The following is a 21,813-nucleotide window of genomic DNA, read 5'->3' as shown; positions in this document are numbered from 1 at the left end:
CAGGTATTGTTTTGCAAAGGAACAAGCAACTTAGGCTTTGACAAGTGTTATGGGCGGCCGTGCAACTTAACCCCTTATTTTCCATAAGCCTCTAGTTTTACCAACAGGATTTTCCAGGAACCTAACCTAACCTAACCTCCATGGTTAGCGAGGGACTACTGTACTATTTATGTTTGCATAATTCAAGTGTGAAGGAAAAGTTATGCAGCCATTCTTTGGATGTGTGTGAATGGGACATTTTAGAGGACTTAAATTTTTTTAGTCTATTATTTTATGAAAGAAAAACATGTAAATAAAAATTTCATATTTTTTACCCACTTTAAATCCACAGAATATGATTAATTATCACTTTGTGCTTCCAAAGGCTTACTGCTGATCTATTTAACAACAATAAGAGACCAGTCATGTGTAAATATTGCTAGTGATCTTCTAACCTTTCAGTATTAGGGACTCATACATGTGAAGCTTTAACCCTTGACTGGTGGCTAAAGATTCCTTACCTCCCTATACACAAAAATGAAACAGGGAGCATGAAACTAGGAAAATGATACATACTGTAATATGAGAAAGTATGTAGATTGTTTCTAGGGCCTCAGTTTATCATTAGTTTCACTTATTTTGTAATTGACATCATTTACAGTACCCAACATTAAAACAGATGACTATCTGTGCTAAACTCCACATGTCAGAATTTTGACCTGTAAGACATTGGAAAAAAGATAAACTTAACTGAGTGTTGCTTATTGTATCTTATGAATCGTTCATCTGGCTCCAACTCACTCACTTTCTTGCATTATTTTACCATTTTTTCTCCAAAGCATCATACTCATGCCTGGAGACTATGTAATCCCAAAATGTGGTCCTGAATGTTTTGACAATAGATGAATTCTACTGACATATTTGACTGGGCTTTTCTGCAGTTGCAAGAACAGTGTAGAGCTGGTAAAGAATCTGTGAATCTCAGAAAAACAACCTTAATATAAGAAAAGGTTACCCCCTCCCCCTTCAAATTCTCCTCATAATGTTTCCAAGTTATTGTCTGGAATGATATTAATTTTGCCAAACACAGGTAAAGCCTTTGTATAATAACATATCTGGAGTAAAAAATACTTTTTGTAACAAATTCTTTATTTCATCTATGGACAGTAACTTGATAAAATAAAATACACTGGATAACAATATTGTATCATCTTCCTGTACAGACAATCAGCTGCTATCATTCATTTCCAAGTCCCTTTGATTAATCAAGCTGCAACCAACTGGAATCTAAATGTTTTTGATCTGTTGAAACATATAGGGTCTATATTATAATTACCATGAACATAGGAAACACAAGGTTACTTGTAAGACACTAGGGTGTTACTCTAAGTCTAAGGCCATTGTTATACTTTATTTACCAGACAAATTACTGCATTATTATTTATGCCTTTCAGTGGTTGTATACAAATTAATTGTTATCTAAGTATTTAGTATTGGTAACTCAATTCAAGAAGTGCACTTGAGCAATCTCTATTGGTGGTCTATAGATGCAAGCATAAATAGCATTTAAATAGGCTTCATTATATGAAATTATAATGTCCTAGGTGGTCCTCTGAAAGTAATATATTTCCACCTGTGCTACCAATCTTCCCAGATAAATAATGGGAAATCTGCCTTATTCCTCTTATGGAAAATTAACATTACTAATTTCATGAACTAGTGATTTGTCCTTGTGTCTACAGGTGAGAATGTTTTGTTATATGGGAAATACATTAACACAGTAAACTAGAATACTGTGAAGAAACAGAGTACAGAAGAGTACTGATCTAAAATGTAAAACTAATAGTAGTACAGGTGAGGAGATACAACCTTTATCTAAATATTTCAAATAATGTACCACAGCACATATTACTTTAATTGGTCAAAATCCATCTTTTTGGATTTTCAAAAATAAATAGTATATTATTAATAAGAAAATTACCAAAATTGGCTATTGCTTTCAAAATATCAAAAGTTTTAATATTTCCAGTACATAAAACTTAGTGGATAAATGGCTTTGGGATTAAAGTATACATAAAGGAAGCATTAAAGTATATATTAACCTTTATCTAAAAATATGCAACTTGCATTACAGCTTCCCTGCCCTAAGAACAAATGATATACAAATAATTTGGTATGGTGACAGCTAAAGTGCACCCCCTGCATTTTTTGCACAACTGAGTATCTGTATATGATGTTAAAGCTGCATTTTGTGGACTAGCAAGGCATATCAGAGGTAGTGAGGCTAGAAAAACACCAAAGGCCCCTATCCCTTCAACATGGCTTATGCATTTACTGAATGTTAATACTATTTTGTGGCTCAATCTTCATACTATAAATTAATCTATCTAGTTCGCTACAAACATAGGCTCTACTAATGCAAATTATGCAGGGGTGCTTACTGGGACTTTGACTATTGGGTAAAACACTGTTCACAACAAGGTAATGTTTATGGACACAGTATACAGAACAATCTCTTGATACATGGGTGATAACTGCTATTCCTCTAGGATTAATATGGAAGCCATTAAAAATCTATGACCAGGGTAAAAGGCAAGATAATATTTTAAGCTTACAGACTTGTTTTACAGTAAATGACAAGCAGATAAACACTGGATATGCTACAGGAAACGAACAATATTCCTCAGTGGAACAACTTTCCTAAATAAATGACCTTTGTGACTTACTGAGCACAAGTTGCCAAAGGAGGAGACCTAAAAATGAACCAGAGTTACAATATACCATCATAGGAACCTTAACAAGCTGAGTGTTTTGCCCATACACATCAACTGCAGTAACCAACAGTTGGAAATATTGATATGCAGTTCCTGTGAGTCTGACACAAGTGGACCAAAGAATGCAAGTCATCTTGAGCACTGTTACTGATAAAATTGTTCTGAACATGAAGGAAAACAGCCTCAAAAACTTATCCCTTGTACATCCTAGAGAAAAAAGCAAACTATTTCCAAGCACTCATTAGTAAGCACAGTGCCTGGATCTAAAAAGAAAAATATATTATCATGGAATAAGATTTCCTTGACAATGCAGAGTAACTCTTTTATAAAAAATAACCTTCACACCCAGAACAACTTGCGAGGTATATTGCAGCAGCAGTGTTCACAGCGACTGATATTCATTGTGAATCTGACCTTAATCTTATTTATTATTTTTTTAAATAATCAATACTATATCAGGAATAATAAAAAAAAATTACAAATAGAGAAATCTTACACAAAAAGCTAATCAGCAATAAGCTAATAATTTGGTAGTTTTATATACAAATGTTACAAGCTAAGCTCCTCCAGGAGAGGGTACCAGAGGCCTCTAAAATGAAGAAGGCGAGTTGGGACAGTAAGGTAAACACCCCAGCCAAAATTAAACATAACAGGAGCCTACTTGTTGGCCTACATCAATAACACTCTGGTAACCTCATCTGTCAGTTTTATTTTGCTTCTTTACAATATGTACAGAACAATTTTCTATCCTGAAACTGGATATTCTTAGTGCGAAGCAATGATGTAACATGCTTGCAGGCTGGCAGTGCTAAACATATATTAATAATATTGATAAGAACACATTTGCCAATGCCATGTGTTAAAGGGATTTTAATAATGTTCTGGGCCCAAGATGTGCTGGCAGTATGTGTAACTATGAGAGGAAAGTAAAATATTTAAAAAATTTGAGAAGATGGGAAATGCAGCTCACTCTTGAAAGTATCCTGAAATCAATCAGCCCACAGAAGATACAGATAAGCCAATACTTGGGACCGTAAGTGGCAGTGGTGCCGTCAACTTGCATTATAATGGTCGCTGGCCAATTAACATTTTTGAACCAAAGTATACATGATATTTATTAGAAGAAGAGATTGCACAACTTTAACTCATTAAAATAATGACCACTAAATAAAGAGTCAACAGCACTGGAACGGACCTAATGGAATTGTCTGGAATAGGTGGCTAGTAGCCTGCCAGACCCTTACACAAGGGGAACTGTTTAGCTGGGAATGTACAGTAATGCAATATCCAAGCACAGCATGAAAATAAATGGGAATACATCTATGAAAAATAAACTGTGCAACTTTACTATGAAGATACAAGCATGAAAAAGCTACATAAATTATGATGTTATTCTTTGGATTCCACATACAAACTGGATTACATAAGTACAACATGGACGGCTGTGACACATTAGCAAGTACACTCACGGGTAAGTCTAAAGTGTTGAAAGTCATTTCCTAGGATGAATCCCGGGCCAAACTGAGTAAATATAGACACCCTGGACATTTGTGATAGCTAAATGTGGCCCTTTTAAGCCTATAATATGGAGGGCATGTGTGCAAACAGGCACCTTTCAAGACAAACTGTTATTTATATGTACACAAGGCAGACCACATATATGGTACACACTAAAATATTATATATTACTCTGTGACTCTAAAAGACAGCATAACAGGCATCTTGAGATAATTGAGTATATGTCACATTCAGCATCAACAGCCATACAGGTTTTAAAGACTGTGCCACTTGTAGATCCTTTAAACACAAGAAGATACACAATATTTCTTTCATGTCTACAATTACAGTGGCCAGAGTTGCCATTTGCATGCAGTTACAATCACTCATCCCTCCTAGGCTTACAAAGTTAGACATCCATGTTGGCTGAGTACTTAGTGAGCACCAAGAGAAGTAAGGATGCCAATGTGCAACAGAAAAGGCTTGAAATAATGTTCCTTGTAACACTATAACAGCGTGCACAGTAATGGTCGTACAGCATCCGTTAATGTGTGTTTAGAGGTCGGAAATTCGGTGTCACTACGAAGGATCCTGAGCACTATGGACATTGGTGTCGGTGGAGTTGGTGTCGGTGGTGTTGGTGATGTTGATGTTGGTGGTGCTGGTGGTGCTGGCACGTACGTTACTGCTAGTGTTCGTATCCTTGCTGCTCTCTGGACTGGGAACAGTTTTGGTTGGTTGCACTTCAACATGGCTCAGCTCCTGAAAAATAAAATTGATTTTAGTCTTGTCATTTAATGTGGAACAGTACAGTATAGATTTGTAACATCAATAGCAGCATTAGTAGTAAAAAGAGATAATTTAGAGCATCTCAACAGCATGAACTGTATAAAAATGTACCTCAATAGTGCGAGCATAGGGATTGCTTATGGTTCGGATTATCTCTGGCCGTGGGTTTTGGTAACCTGAAAATGGCTGTCGGTCGTTGTTTCGTCCATCATCAAGATCCCTGAAAGGAGAAGAAAAAAGTTAGTGTTTTAAACAAAAATCAGCATTTCATTATTAATATCACTAAACGTAAAAACAGAGGTTGGAGTTTTGATGTATACAGTATATTATAATTCTAGATTCCTGGTAGTGTATTATTAAAGGTTTATACTAGAACTACAGTATTTTTGTTGTGTGATTAATAGTGTCAATAATCTATATCTGTAAGAGTCTATGTTATGTCACCTGCTCGGCACACAGTATCTGTATTAATGTTAAGACAAATATGGGTCTAGTGTGTTAACATTATCAAAAGGTGGATGATGGGTTCACTTAAAAATTACCAGTTGCCATTTTAAGTTGCAGTGATATTTAATTCCACTGTTTAAGTGTTTTGAGAAGTAGCAAACCTAAATAATACACTTCATGTACCAAACCTGACACAGGAACACTCAAATCTCCAGGAAAAGAAGTACTACTGTGAGTAAAGTAATAGATTATTGTAAATTAAAATAAATTAATGACATATATCATTAACTTATCTTCTGCTATAATAGTCAGATCTCTCTCTCTCTCTCCTTCCTTTACAAGATTATCACAACCAACAGAGGACCTCAAATGTTGGTGCCTCACAAAATGAACTAACTTTAGCCCCCTTTCTGCCTCCTTAAATGTGACAAAACTATTTGTTCCCTCGCGTGGGTCAAAATCTATCTATAGTGTTACATGTACACTCGCTCCAAAAATTATCTTCACTGAGGGGTCCAGCATGTCAAAATGAACATTGCAACTCTTGTTGTTTTAGTAAGGTTGTCAAAGTCCCTCATCCATTGTGTCACATTGTCTCAACACAAAACCGTAAAGATACTTTTTGGAGCGACTGTACAGCAAGGTACACAGGACTGTGTATATGTGCTAGGACAGTATGGATTTCTTGTCCTAGGCCTGGGTGTTGGTCACAAAGCAGAATAAGGAGAAGTGTTCTATACTGCTAGACATCTGGTCTCCTGTAACTTCTACTAACCTCTTGGCCTCCCTGTAGTTTGTGATCTAAGGGTGACACTAAGTTGTGTCAAACAAGAGCTATGCAGTGTAACACCATACATTCTGATTCACATTGAACCAGAAAAAAGTAAGCAAAGTACAATAGTCAATGTTAGGACAAAAACTTATTGCTAGTCTGTATTTGCCGACTAGACACAATACAGTACTGACAGCTCTGTCCTCTTGTTCCACCTTAATACACCCCATGTTGTACTGCTTCCCTCCCTATCACATTAATGTATATCAACTCTACTGTAAAATATGTACTGTATATACTTATAATATAAATGTAAAAAATAATAATATAATAAATAAATAAAGTGATAACCGTGGTAACATTCTGATATGTTCTTACTACCACCATACTATGTGTACTATTCCAGATGATACTAAATGTTACATAATACTTCCTCGAGATAAATGTACAGTATATATCAGGTGCAGCTCTGGTTCTCTACTGGCTCAGCCATGTTAATATTGTTATTATTATCCACTCTCTATCTGTGTTCTGGCTAAATAAACTGTTTCAATATCAATATCTCTCCACTACTGTATCTTATTCCTTGTCGTTATCAGTTGATGTATAGTTAATAATTTATAGGTCAATAAAGTATGAACCTTGAGTGGATATTTTCTCCAACCATCCATCTTTTTATCAATTTCACTTATTTTTTAACATGTGTTGTAATAAAGTTACAATCACAATTCAAAGACTCTTCAGCTCCTCTTGTGAGGGACGTAATGCAATAGTCAAGAGTTCTTGTGCAACTGCCCACAAAATAAATTAAACAAGGAAAGGTGCCATATAGTTATTTTGTTAAGCTAGGCAACAATGAAAATTTAAAACTAGACCAATTAGTCTTCTAGCAATTAATTATACATATACAGTACTGTATACATAACAAAAACTGTCCACATCCTCACCTGCACCGCTTGTCCTTGTCTTTCTGCATGAACACATAGACGGCAAAGAGCACCACAAACACCAGCACACAAGCAACCGTCGCACCACCAGCAATAGATGCAGTCTCCAGCAACACCTTCTCCCGCGTTGGTAAGTATGACCCATCTAGGTCCTTGAACTCACACCGTTGACCCATGTATCCATCTGCGCACCTGGAAGAAAATGAAGACGTTAATAATAACACCCACAAACTTATCACACCAATAATATTTAGTACAGTACTACTCACACGGTCATACAAGAACACACATTATTTTACTCGGTGCATATTATTTACATTAAAGCAACATTCATCAGTAAATTGTAATTGACTGCACTCGGTTCATCTCCTCCCACCACACCACAGAAGGCCTACTAATTTTCGTCAATATGATTTCCAACAATGCGTATTCTTGGCAAAATTTCGTGTCAATGGATCTATGGTAAAGTCAACACTACCAGAAATATTAAAAAATTCCTTGCAGAAAAATATAAATTTCATTACAGTATTACCTCACGTATTACAATCCCAATACTGTGACGTCCAAAACAATTTATCCAACTATACACAATAATAGTAATTCATAATTAGTTCAAAGTATAAATAATAATATTTTAATTTCTGGGAGCTACCACGAGTAGCGGACACGGCAGCATGGGGGGGAGGGAGGGAGGGGGTGCGAGGCTGAGAGGCAACGCTTGAGCGGCGACGACGGTGTAGGTCCTGTTAGATGCGTTCCGGATACTTGCCTCGCCGCCTACCTCCCTCGCTCGCTCGCTCGCTCCTGCCTGCCTCTCCTGCTCCAATCTCTAACCATCGCCTTATTTGTGTCTAGCGTTACACAAAATACAGTCATACACCTGAATAAACTACATTTAGAAACTGAGAACACACTTCAACAAGGAAGTGTCTAGCGTTCTCGTATCAGAGCAGCCAGTCACTCAGCTTCCGCCCATCTTTATGAGCTTTATGGTCCAGGGAGTTGTTTTTTTTCTATCACTGAAAAGTATACTGTAGTGTTAATTGTCACCTAGTACAAGAACGACAATTTCCCGTTCTTGCGAAACTTTAAAATTATTGGGCGTGTCCCCTGCAGGCTGACGACCTCGCCCCAACACACTCCAATCTACTGCTGTGGTGAAACGGAGGCGAATCATTTGTCCTAACTGATGATACTGTACAACCTCACCAACACCACCAATACCGTCGCCAACACCACCAGTACCCTCACCAACACCACCAGTACCGTCGCCAACACCACCAGTACCGTCGCCAACACCACCAGTACCCTCACCAACACCACCAATACCGTCGCCAACACCACCAGTACCCTCACCAATACCGTCGCCAACACCACCAATACCGTCGCCAACACCACCAGTACCCTCACCAACACCACCAGTACTGATCCAAAACATGGGGAGGGGAGAGTGATGAAGCGACTATATGGGGCTCCCCTACCACCACACTGTGATCTGGTATCACGAACTTTTGCCCTCTAAACACTTGGTGTGTGTTACTGAACACCTCTGGTATAATTAGAAAGTATATTTTAATAAATTTAAGGCAAATATGTGACGTGAGCTAGTCTGGTGTGGGCCAGGAGTGACGCTCGGCGCGGCAGCCTCCAGCTCACATGCACCCAGGCAGGCAGCGGGGCGGCAACTCTACACGCCATCCAGAGGAAGGAAATACCTGGTGTGTGTGTGTGTCCATTCACCGCTGGGGCTCCCCCGACTCTCAATGAAACCAGTGTGTGTGTATGTGTGTGTGTGTGTGTGTGTTGCCTGGCCCAGCCACCACCAGCTCAACAACCTCAACTTACGCCCGTCTACTCTCGCCTCTTTAAATTTGTTTAAACCAAAAAAATCTAAATATTTTATATTTTTACCAACAAGAATAAACAAAGGTATACTACATATATACATTATAACTATACTGTATAATACCGCAACGTTTGGCTTACAACAAATCAATGCACACTTAAATTACCGAACCAGTTTACCGTGTCAATGTCTGTCATAGAATAACTAGACGAACACGTGGTACCTGCCAGCCTAGTCGAGCCCCCCGCCACATGTGCACCAACACCGCCATCCTGTATCACCGCCTCCCATCACTCAACTACCTAACCTTAACCATCAATCGTCACTGTCCATCACCGCCATCTGCCGGGCGATCGGGAATCTTTGGTCTATTCTCACTCGCACTATAGACCGTGTCAGTTGTAATGGTGAGCGAGAAATGACTTGTAATTGTACGGGGAGGGGGGGAGGGGGTGTTAGCCACGAGAGACGCTCCTGGTAACACTGGTGGAGGGAGCCGAGTCCTGCGCCACACAACATGACCGGACGCAGCCACCAGTCCATTCATGCGTCTGGAAATTCAGCCAGACTAAAGCGGTGAGCAGACCATTGTGTGGGCAACTCCCCCTCCAACCATACTGCACTAAACTGTAGCCTACACACACACACACTGGCCAACACTCGTCTCGCATAACAAAAATCAGTTAGATAATACAGTAGCCGGCACGAGAAGATGAACAGGTCTCTTGGCTAGACAGGCGTGGGAGCGTATCCTTGGTGGTGTAGTGGAGTTAGCAGCAGCAGCACCACTGTACACCAGCCTCCACTCACTGTATACCAGCAGTTCACCGCCGTCACATCCTAATCTCTTGGTTAGAGCGTCATCTTAGGCCTAAAATAAACGTTTCCGGTAATGGGATGAGAAAAAAGTACGTGGGGAAGGTCGGCTTTTTATTTTTGTTTTTTTGCCAGTATTTACGGTAATCTTCTAGTGTTAATAAATAAAAATCTGAAGACGGACCATTTAAAATCGAAGATCTTTATAGAACGAAAAAACGAATTTCAATTATTATCAGATTCAATTATCGGGGAGAGTCGGATTACGGGAAACAGGATATTTTTTGAGGGGGGGGCTTATGAACCAGCAGGCGGAGAGCTAAGCTACTCTACAATGACTTCCCATAACGCGGTAACATCACCACCACCACACAACTAGGATAAGAAAAATAAGTGTGCTGTGTTACTGTGGTGTTGGTATATTAGAAGAGACACAATAAAACTCATAAGGAACACCATTATCTGTTAAGTCAGTTAGGTAAGTATTGCAGCCAAAAAAAGTTATTATAAAAATGAGTCCACCTCACTCGTTGTTCTGTGGCTCTAACACAGGACACCCATACCACCACGACGGACACCAACCAGACACCGCCATCACTCCAGGATAAACCACACCATGCTCATGAGCTGCACAATCACAGGAAGTTGATGAGTTGACACCCATCACGAGTGTTGAAGAGTGATGGAGGGAGGTGGTGGTGATGGGAGGTGTTGGTGATGGAGGTGTTGGTGATGGGAGGTGTTTGGAGGGTGTTGGTGATGGAAGGTGTTGGTGATGGGGAGTGATGGGAGGTGTTGGTGATGGGAGGTGTTGGTGATGGGAGGTGTTGGGATGGAGGTAAGGTTAGCTATGATTGGTTAGGTTAGGTTAGTCTAAACTTGGTTAGGTTGAGTTAGGTTGGACTAAGTTAGGTGAAGTGAGGTTAGGTTAGGTTAGGTTAGAGTGTATCATTAAGTCACCACCTACCATGGCGCTACACACATCACAACAAAATACACTGATGGAAGCGGCGGGAGGGTCCAGGGATAGAGGAGAGGTAACCGCTCCTCCAGGAAATGGGTTGGGTAGCTATGGGCAAGGCATGGGTTTATATTGACGGTAGTTATGCATGGGCAAGGCATGGGTTTATATTGACGGTAGTTATGAGCAATCAAAAAATCACAGACATCATAATATACTTTCACTGATACGATTCACTCAGACTATAAGACAGATTGGTAGGTGGCCTCGCTGTACCCGTCCTTCGTGATGGATTCCTTCTAATACCTCGTAAATCACTCTACGACGACGCTACAGACACTAACCCTGCCCCGCTGGACCCATCACCCCACCAGCCATGTTTGACGACGGCTGGAGGAGGATAGTACACCTTGTGGTATGCGGACGAACAAACAGAGGCTTAGCGGCCTTACGGTCCATATTACGGATAGGAGGAATACATGGAAGGTAGTGGAGTGGGGGCGTGGAAACATTAGGAACAATCTCGGTCATCAACAAGTGAGGCGAGTCGGGGAGGTGGCCGGCAGTCAGTGAAGCGTTGAGGAGCAGTAGAGTCGGCAGCAATTATGTGTGGTTATGAGCGGTGGGTCGCCTTGGCCTCCACCACACACGGGTCACTGCCAACTACTGCCCCGCGGCAACAACTACATTATCTGCTCTTGCTACATCTTTCATCCTCACGGTGCGCTTTGTCACTTACAAGGTTAACTACTCCCCAGGGGTTTCTTGCGGAGGTAAAAGAAGGTGGTTATCCCGACAGTGACAACAGCCGTAGCAGTAACAGCTTACGGTGGCAGGTACCGGAGCAGCACCAAGGTCACAGCTGCTGCGCTACCACAACACAACCTTAGTATGTGACGTATCTCACCCGCCAACATCAGGTGCTCCCCCTCATGACCACCACACCGTGCTTCACACACCCTCATGACCACCACACCGTGCTTCACACACCCTCATGACCACCACACCGTGCTTCACACCCTTATGACCACACCGTGCTTCACACACCATGACCACCACACCGTGCTTCACACACCTCATGACCACACACCGTGCCCACCCTCATGACCACCACACCGTGCTTCACACCCTCAGACCACCACACCGTGCTTCACACACCTCATGACGACCACCCGTGCTTCACACACCCTCATGACCACCACACCGTGCTTCACACACCCTCATGACCACCACACCGTGCTTCACACACCCTCATGACCACCATACCGTGCTTCACACAACAGGAGAATATTCTCCCTAACAAAACAACCCTGCAGCTTCCTCCACTAGACAGCTGCAGGATCATGAACCAGCCAACAAACTCCACACGAAGCGGCCGCTGAAAAGGCTGGCGGCAGCTTTCCTCGTCACCAATGTAAACACGCGGACACACAAGGTTGAGCCGAGTGGGTGACACACAAAAGTTCTCACCGCGGCCACACCTGTTGGTCTAACACCGTCCCCTACAACATACAGCTGGTACAGTACACCCAGACGAGCGAAGCCCAGAGAGCCTTCTGAATTGATCACATAGTAAACAAACGTTATAAGTGACAGAATGAAACAAATGAAGGTAATTAAGATTGTGTTCACTCAGGTTAAGAAGAACACCTGGGACAAATTAGATGAAAGTGAATTTATATATAACGGATATGTTCAGGTGTTGAGAGGAGAGTGGTTAGTGACCATCAGATGAGCTTTGTGTATTGGTAAATCAACTAAATGGACTCAAATCCTCATAGGTTTGAGTCTATCATGGTAACTTCAGCCCCCACCCACCCCCCCCCACACACACTCCGACACCTCTATAGTAATCCTGGGAGACGGGCGGCCCTTTCTGTCACTACCCATCACTGAACACACCAACACCTCTTCCCCCCAACACCACCACCACCTCCCTTCCACCATTACCCCCAACCAACACCTCTTCCCCAACACCACCACCAACACCTCTTCCCCAACATACCTCCTGCCTCTTCCCCCAACACCACCACCACCACCTCTTCCCCCAACACCACCACCTCTTCCCCCAACACCAACTACCACCACCACCTCTTTACAACACCACCACCACCACCTCTTCCCCCCAACACCACCACCTCTTCCCCAACACCACCACCACCACCTCTTCCCCCACCATCACCACCTCTTCCCCTCACCACCACCACCTCCTTTCACCATTACCCCAATAACACCACCACCTACCTCTTCCCCCCAACACCAACACCACCACCACCACCTCTTCCCCCAACACCACCACCACCTCTTCCCCAACACCACCACCACCACCTCTTCCTCAACACCACCACCACCACCTCTTCCCCCACCATCCACCACCTCTTCCCTCACCACCACCTCCTTTCCACCATTACTGACCAACACCACCACCACCTCTTCCCCCCAACAGCCACCACCTCTTCCCCCCAACACCACCTCTTCCCCCAACACACCAACACCTCTTCCCCCCAACACCACCACCACCTCCCTTCCACCATTACCCCCAACCAACACCACCACCACCACGCCTGTCCTCCCAACTAGTCAAGGTAAAACCACCACATTAACCTAACCACCAAGACGGGGAGGATCAGTCGACGCCTCAATAGATGGTTGACGGTCGGTAAGTCCCCCAAGCCAGCCAGGGAACACGTCGCTGCCCAGTTTTAAGGCTCACACTCGGCCTTTGACTCCGCTCCTCCTGATTGGCCTCTCATTTAGCAGTCCTCCCAAACCGTCGTGTCGGTCAGGGGGTTAATCTCCACACCGCTCATCACCACACAAGTCTCTCCCCTAAATACAACGACCATATATATTATTTAACGCTGGCTGACATAGTAACTTACCTAACGTTAACGATAATGCTGTGAAACTGTAAAAAAAAAAAAATAATGGGGATCACTTAAAGAATCACAACCGCAGTTTATTAACCACAAGAATACTATAGAGGGAGGATTAAGGTTAGGTTAGGTTAGGTTAGGTTATGTTATGTTCTGTTCTGTTAGGTCTACCTGCAGTTGTGGGGGCTCCCTAATTTGACCTGTCACCAGTTCATGTGCGCCAGTGCCATCAAGAACGTGAGGGAGGTGGCAGAGGGTGTGGCAGGGGTGTGGTACAACGACAGTCTTGGTTTATGTGACACCACCATTTACCTTCACACGTCACTAGGGTGGGAGGGAGGGAGGGTTCAGTGATGGTAAGGTACTTTTCATTATGTTTTCAGAGAACAAATATTTCACAATAAGTAATTACCAGTGCAATACACATAATTGCCAACTAGACATAATCCTGACAGCTCTGTCCTCTTGTTCAACCTTATTACTATACAACCCATGTGTTTCAATTCCACTGTAATTTATGTATACTGTATATATAAGAAAAAATAAAATAAAATAAATAAATATTGAAGTATTAACCGTGGTAACATGTTATTACCATCATGCTATTGTACTATTCCAGATGATACTAAATGTTATATAATACTTCCTTGAGATAAATGTACAGTATATATCAGGTGCAGCTCAGGCTCTCAACTGGCTCAGTCATGTTAATATTGTTATTATTATCCACTCTGTATCTGTGTTCTGGCTAAATAAACTGTTTCAATCAATCAACCAAACTACCCTCCAGCATCACCTCCACAACACCTACCACCCCATTCACTAGTGCAAGCATGTTTCACTTCGTCGACGTGAACACCTTTCCTCCTCCCTCGTAATGTGTAGAGTAACCCCCCCACCCCACCAGTTCCTGTTGTGGCGTGTCATCCTGCTGGTTGTCCTCTGACCTCACCCCCCCCCATCCACTCTTACCACCGCCATCCTCGACACCACCACCACCATCATACAACTCATCATCTCCATCCTCACCAACAACAATCACGCATCACCACCACTACCTCCAACTCACCACCACCGCCCTACATCAGCACACCACCTTGACAGTTTACAGGATAAGCCTACACTCTCCCTCCCCTTCACGTGTTCCTCTGGCGCACCCCTCTAAATATCCTGTGTACATGTGCTATCACGTGGCGGCATATGTTGTATCATGTCACAGTACATGGGCTATCACCCGCCGGCCCGAAATTCAATATGTTGCCTGGGTAGGGGGAGTAGCCACGACCCCCCCTTGGCCCTACAGTTCTCACACTCATTACTCCATCTTATTTTTTCACACACCTTCAACAACACAGTCATCCACCTCAGTACCATATTAGCAGTGCCCCTCCACCCACCTGCTCCTCCAGTGACGCGGCAATACATCACATCCCCGAGGACATTTGACAACAGTCCCTTCAGCAACCCCCACCGTACAGGAAGGCCCGGGACCCAGTGGGGGCTTTGTCGTACAGCAGGCAGCCCCACGGTCACCTCACCACCCCCCCTCACAAAGGCCACCAATCGATATCATCAATATACTTTCTACTCCATACAAAACCTCTCTCCACAACACTTCAAAACAGACACTTGGATGAGGACAGAGTGAAGGATGAGGGAGAGTCGTGAGGCTAGGACAGACACCTACCCATCCTGCTTTCACTAACATCCTTCCTACTTTATCCTCTAACCCAACATACACCTCACAAATAAAACAATTCATTCACAGCCATCACCATCGTCATCAGACGGCCACCATTTTCCACGATAGGTCTAGATGGCGCCGCGACAACCTCCACACGCGTGACCACAACAAACTCGCAACTGGGCTAAGTTAGCGTGTAATATATTCCCTCCTGCGTCTAGACACAACCTTAGTATAATGTTACCTGGACGAACACTCCATCTGGCGGTACTAACATATGCTGGGTGGGTTAAGGTACATGTATTACAGTCATCACCACACTACACCAGGTACCAGACAGCGAGACATCACACCGTCACCACTACACTACACCAGGTACCAGACAGCGAGACATCACACCGTCACCCTTACACCAGGTACCAGACAGCGAGACATCACACCGTCACCACTACACTACACCAGGTACCAGACAGCGAGACATCACACCGTCACCACCACACTACACCAGGTACCAGACAGCGAGACATCACACCGTCACCACCACACTACACCAGGTACCAGACAGTCAGACACCACACTACCTGCACTCCTCTTCCACACGTGAAAAAGTTGGTTGAAAGTCACCACCGGGTATAGTGACCAAGTGTAGATCTTTCATCACTATACCAAGAAAGAATAGGAGGGAGGGAGGGAGGGAGGGAGGGAGCTCTCCTTCCCTACCTCCCATTTATCAACATCTTACAATACGTCTCTCCATCTATTCACTATCTACAGAGGTCAAAACTAATAGATAAATATGACAATTGTTACATGAAATGAGTTTATGAACCCAGAGTTGTGTTGTTGGGAGGAAGGGTAGGAAGAGGAAAAGGAACTGGCGTAGGAGGAGGTGAAGGCAGAAACTTTTCTCAATTCAATGCTTCCTTATTCTACTTGGCATTAGGCGAGGGAAGGAGGCTGACCCAACCTCAACTCACACTCATCCTTCATAAAGTACTTCCCATACACCCAAAGAGTCAAACCAAATTACCACCACTCGAAAAAAAAAATATATATAACGTCACAAGCGGCGGGAGAAAAAAAGGCTGTTTATTGGCTAGCCAAGCATGTAGAGCCCAGCACTCAGCGCGTATCAATTACCCGCGTAAACTTCCCGCCACCACAACATCCACACACACACAGCTGCTGCGGCTCTCTCTGTCACCCTACTGCTACACCACCAACAATTGTCTCACGAAGGCGTAGTGAGGGGTGTAGGGGTGCAGGGAGAAGCCCGAGTGTGTGTGGGGAGGGTGTGGTGGTGGTGGGGGCTGAGGTGTGTGGTGGTGGGGGGCTGAGGGTGTGGTGGTGGGGGCTGAGGGTGTGGTGGTGGGGGGCTGAGGTGTGGTGGTGGGGGGCTGAGGGTGTGGTGGTGGGGGCTGAGGTGTGGTGGGGGGGCTGAGGGTGTGGTGGTGGGGGGGCGAGGTGTGGTGGTGGGGGGCTGAGGTGTGGTGGTGGGGGGCTGAGGTGGTGGTGGGGGGGCTGAGGGGTGTGGTGGTGGGGGGGCTGAGGGTGTGGTGGTGGGGGCTGAGGGGTGTGGTGGGGGGGCTGAGGTGTGGTGGTGGGGGCTGAGGTGTGGTGGTGGGGGCTGAGGGGTGTGGTGGTGGGGGCTGAGGGTGTGGTGGTGGGGGGCTGAGGGGTGGTGGTGGGGGGCTGAGGTGTGGTGGTGGGGGCTGAGGTGTGGTGGTGGGGGCTGAGGTGTGGTGGTGGGGGGCTGAGGGGGTGTGGTGGTGGGGGCTGAGGGTGTGGTGGTGGGGGCTGAGGGTGTGGTGGTGGGGGGGCTGAGGTGTGGTGGTGGGGGGCTGAGGGTGTGGTGGTGGGGGGCTGAGGTGTGGTGGTGGGGGGCTGAGGTGTGGTGGTGGGGCTGAGGGTGGTGGTGGGGGGGCTGAGGTGGTGGTGGGCTGAGGTGGTGGTGGGGGCTGAGGGTGGTGGTGGTGGGGGGCTGAGGGTGGTGGTGGGGCTGAGGTGTGGGTGGGTGAGGGTGGTGGTGGTGGGGGGGCTGGAGGGTGGTGGTGGGGGCTGAGGGTGTGGTGGTGGGGGGGCTGAGGGTGTGGTGGTGGGGCTGAGGTGGGGGGGGGTGAGGGTGGGGGGGCTGATGGTGTGGTGGGGCTGAGGGTGTGGTGGTGGGGCTGAGGGTGGTGTGGTGGGGCTGAGGGTGTGGTGGTGGGGGGCTGAGGGTGTGGTGGTGGGGGCTGAGGGTGGGGGCTGAGGTGGTGGTGGGGGGCTGGAGGTGGTGGTGGGGGCTGAGGTGGTGGGGTGAGGTGGTGGTGGGGGCTGAGGTGGTGGTGGGGGGGGCTGAGGGGTGGTGGTGGGGGGCTGGTGGGTGGTGGTGGGGGGCTGAGGGTGGGGTGAGGTGGTGGGAGATGGTGGGGGGCTGAGGGTGTGGTGGGGCTAAGGGTGTTGTGTTCACTGGGCACACTAACACAGCCAATACTATACTAAACCGGGATTGACTCTTGAGGGATGACCTGAATGATGAGAATTTAAACCATCGTCCTCAGTTAAACCACTGTCCATAAAGAGTTAAACCACCGTCCTCAAGAGTTAAACCACTGTCCTCAAGAGTTAAACCATCGCTCTGACTAATTAAAGATATATATATATATATATATATATATATATATATATATATATATATATATATATAACATGTAATATACCAGAGACCGTGAAGACTTAACAGCAGGCATGGACGGTAGGGGGGGGGTCTCATGTGGCCATGGAGAGGGGGGGGCCGACACCTGCATGTTGAGGGGAATTGTGTGAAAACATGGTGTAAACTGAATCTGCCCCTTCCTTCTCCCTCACCACCATCCCTAACCATGGAGGGGTGAGAGAGGGGAAGAGGGGGGGAGGTGGTTGATGTGAGGTGACAGGCGGAGCACCACCACCATTCACTCACCAGGAAGGGACAGATTACCTCTCCACTACATGTGATCAACTTTCTGGAAAATTCCCCACCCTAAGTTTGTGTTGGTCGTGGTGGTGGTAGTGTGGTGGTGGTAGTGTGGTGGTGTTGTGGTGGGAAGTTGTGGTGTTGTGGTATGTTGTTGGTGGAGAAAGTAACTTACAGATGAATGAAAAAGACGAAGACGAATACACGAGAAAGGAGAGGAATAAAGGAGGTGGATAATAAAGTTTGACTAAAGATACGAAGCAGCGTAGCAAAGATAATGCATGGAGGAGGAGGAGGAGGAGGAGGAGGAGGAGGAGGAGGAAGAGAGAGAGAGAGAGAGAGAGAGAGAGAGAGAGAGAGAGAGAGAGAGAGAGAGAGAGAGAGAGAGAGAGAGAGGACACGTTGTTATGGATAAGATTTGGGTGGTGGTAGGGGTGAGTGTGGTGGTAGGGTGGAGTGGTTGGTAGGTGAGTGGTTGTGGTAGGGGTGAGTGTGGTTGGTGGTAGGGTGTGGTTGGTAGGGGTGAGGTTGGTGGTGTGGGTTGGAGGTGTGGGTGTGGATTGGTGGTAGGGGTGGGTGTGGTTGGTGGTAGGGGGTGTGGTTGGTGGTAGGTGTGGTTGGTGGTAGGGTGTGGTTGGTGGTAGGGGTGTGTGGTAGGGGTGGGTGTGGGTGTGGGGTTGGTGGTAGGGTGAGGTGTGGGTTGGTGGTGTGGTTGGAGGTGTGGGTGTGGTGTGGGTGTGCTGTAGTATATGGGTAGTATTGTCAATGGTAGTAGTAGTAGTAGGCATGCGATGGTAGTGCAAGGAAGGAGTGTGTGGTGCAGGCGTGGGGAGCGGGGCGTGTGGTGCAGGCGTGGGGAGCGGGGCGTGCGGTCTCGGGAGGTGATCTATATATATGTGGGTCGACCGTGGGAAACTGTGGATGGGTTAAGCTACCTGCACACACACACACACACAGTGAACGCCGTTGCATCCTCACTACACAACACCTTCCCTAGCCCTCCGAGCTTCGTCTTGTGGTGAGAGCAATAAATAGAACTGATAAAGAAGACACAGAAGATAAATATATAATAATAAAAACTAACAGATCTAAGAGAGCCGAGAGGGAGGGGGAGGAAGGGGGAAGGGAGGGGACAAAGCGTGGAAGACTATTTCTGAAAAAACAAATATTAAATCATAAGTCCGCTAGCGCTGATCAAGGCCTACACGAGGGGAAGATGTCTGAGTAGTGACCCAAAACGAATGAGAGAGAGAGAGAGAGAGAGAGAGAGAGAGAAATCCTCCATAGGTCAAGCTAAGAGGGCGGCACTGCGTCTCGTATAGTAATTAAAAGGGAAGCCTAACCGATCCCCTATGTGCACAATGGAACACAGGGCCTAGGTTCATGTGGGTTAAAAGGTGAGAAGAATGACCATAATTAGCACATTCTTGGTCACGGGAGACACCTGGCGGAGGAGGAGAACATCAACCTAACCTAACTGTGGAGGACCTGAACGAAGAGGTGGTGGTGGTGGTGGTGATGTGGTGATGGTGGTGATGGGATGGACAAGGTGGCAAAAGTGCCAGGGTTTTGTAATCTCCTCATTCGTGCCCACTACATGAGTATGTATCCTACGGAGCATGTATCCATGTATCCTCCCCTGCCACAGATGCCCTGAACGTAAGCTTCACTAATGAACCCCACAGGCCTTCACTACTGTAATGACCATCAACGGAGACAGACAGACAGACAGAGACAGACAGACAGACAGACAGACAGACAGACAGACAGACAGACAGACAGCTCCAAGAAAAGTTCCACTCGCAGTTGTAGAGGATGGACTCGCCGATCTTGACGGTATCCGTTGAGGCAGTACCAGGCGGCATAAGCAGGCGGACAGGCGTACGTTTGGAATGTTATATTGGGCCGCATCGTGGGCGACGGCGGCCGAAGGCTTGGGGGTCGACCGTGACGAACATCCCTCTGTAACACACCACACCAAGGTCAGCTACCCTAGTAAACACTGTATAACATCAACGACAATAATAGTAATAATGACAACAATAATAATAACCGCACTATCACACTCCTCCACAACACCACAGCAAGTTTCAACCTTCCCCTCTTCTAACCAACCAACCACCCACCCACCCACCCAATCTACAACCACAAAACAACCCCTCCTCATACACCCCCTTCCTCCCACTCCCCTTCTGCCCTCCCCCTAACCCACTTTCCACCTCTATCCCCACCCCCAGCAGGTTCAACAATCATTCCTAGACAGACCTGCCCAGGATGCTACCAAGACGCAGGTAATGACAGGTAATGATACAGCACAGGTAAGTAACACTACTACCGAGGACAACACTACCGAGGGCCCCGATGACAACACTACTGAGGGCCCCGATGATAACACTACCGAGGGCCTGACGACAACATCACTGAGGCCCTGATGATATCACTTCACCGAGGGCCCTGATGATAACACTACCGAGGGCCCCGATGATAATACTACTGAGGGCCTGATGACAACACTACCGAGGGCCCCTGATGACAACACTACCGGGAGGGCCCTGATGATAACACTACTGAGGGCCCTGATGATAACACTACCGAGGGCCCTGATGACAACACTACTGAGGGCCCTGATGATAACACTACCGAGGCCCTGGATGACAACACCACCGAGGGCCCTGATGATAATACTACCGAGGCCCCAACGACAACACTACTCAATGAGGGCCCTGATGACAAACCCTGCATGCTGGTGTCTTGAGAGTCTGATACATACATACATACATACATACATACATCTCTTGGTCTACCCACACAACCCAGTTTCTGCTCACACATACACAAGCTCATTGGTACACACACATATTCACAAGACACAATACTATAGCTCTGTCCTCTTGTTCCACCTTAATACCCCCCTATGTTGTACTGCTTCCTCCTTCTATTAATGTATATCAACACCTGTAAAATATGTATATACTTATAATATATATAAAAAAAATTAACTGGATAACCATGGTAACATGTTATTACCACCAAGCTATGTGTACTATACTAAATGTTCCATAATACTTCCTTGAGATAAATGTACAGTATATATCAGGTGCAGCTCAGGCTCTCAACTGGCTCAGCCATGTTAATATTGTTATTATTATCCACTCTGTATCTGTGTTCTGGCTAAATAAACTGTTTCAATATACACTAACACACACACACACACACACACACACACACACACACACACAACACTGGAATTTAATAATAAGCACAAGTATGCGGGTGGTGAGCCAGGCAGGTGGCTGTGTGGAGGCATTTGTGCATCGCCTTCACCACCACACCACACTCCCTATCACACCACACCAGGTTCCTTCACTCTACATAACACCAGTACAGAACCCCCCCCCTCCTCCACAATATCTAATCACCTCACCGTAAACACCTGAACTATTATACACGTCAATCAGTAATTCACTCTAGTTTATGTCCCAAATAACAT

General features: G+C 45.6%; 1 protein-coding gene across 1 annotated transcript; it reads right to left on the bottom strand.

The window, feature by feature from the left end:
• Positions 1-1,110: 1,110 nt before the first annotated feature.
• LOC121868120 (protein spitz-like) lies at positions 1,111-20,285 on the bottom strand. The gene is given in 5 exon segments (XM_042368418.1): positions 1,111-5,012; positions 5,151-5,259; positions 7,206-7,397; positions 20,124-20,162; positions 20,164-20,285. Coding segments are annotated over 5 exon segments (594 nt in total). The 5' UTR covers positions 20,235-20,285; the 3' UTR covers positions 1,111-4,829.
• Between the last annotated feature and the right edge of the window lie 1,528 nt (positions 20,286-21,813).

This window comes from Homarus americanus, unplaced genomic scaffold (assembly GCF_018991925.1).
Source record: "Homarus americanus isolate GMGI-L3 unplaced genomic scaffold, GMGI_Hamer_2.0 scaffold47967, whole genome shotgun sequence".
NCBI classification, from domain to species: Eukaryota; Metazoa; Arthropoda; class Malacostraca; order Decapoda; family Nephropidae; genus Homarus; species Homarus americanus.
The sequence above is the reverse complement of the archived record's forward strand: the minus strand, read 5'-3'. Positions and strand labels throughout refer to the sequence as shown.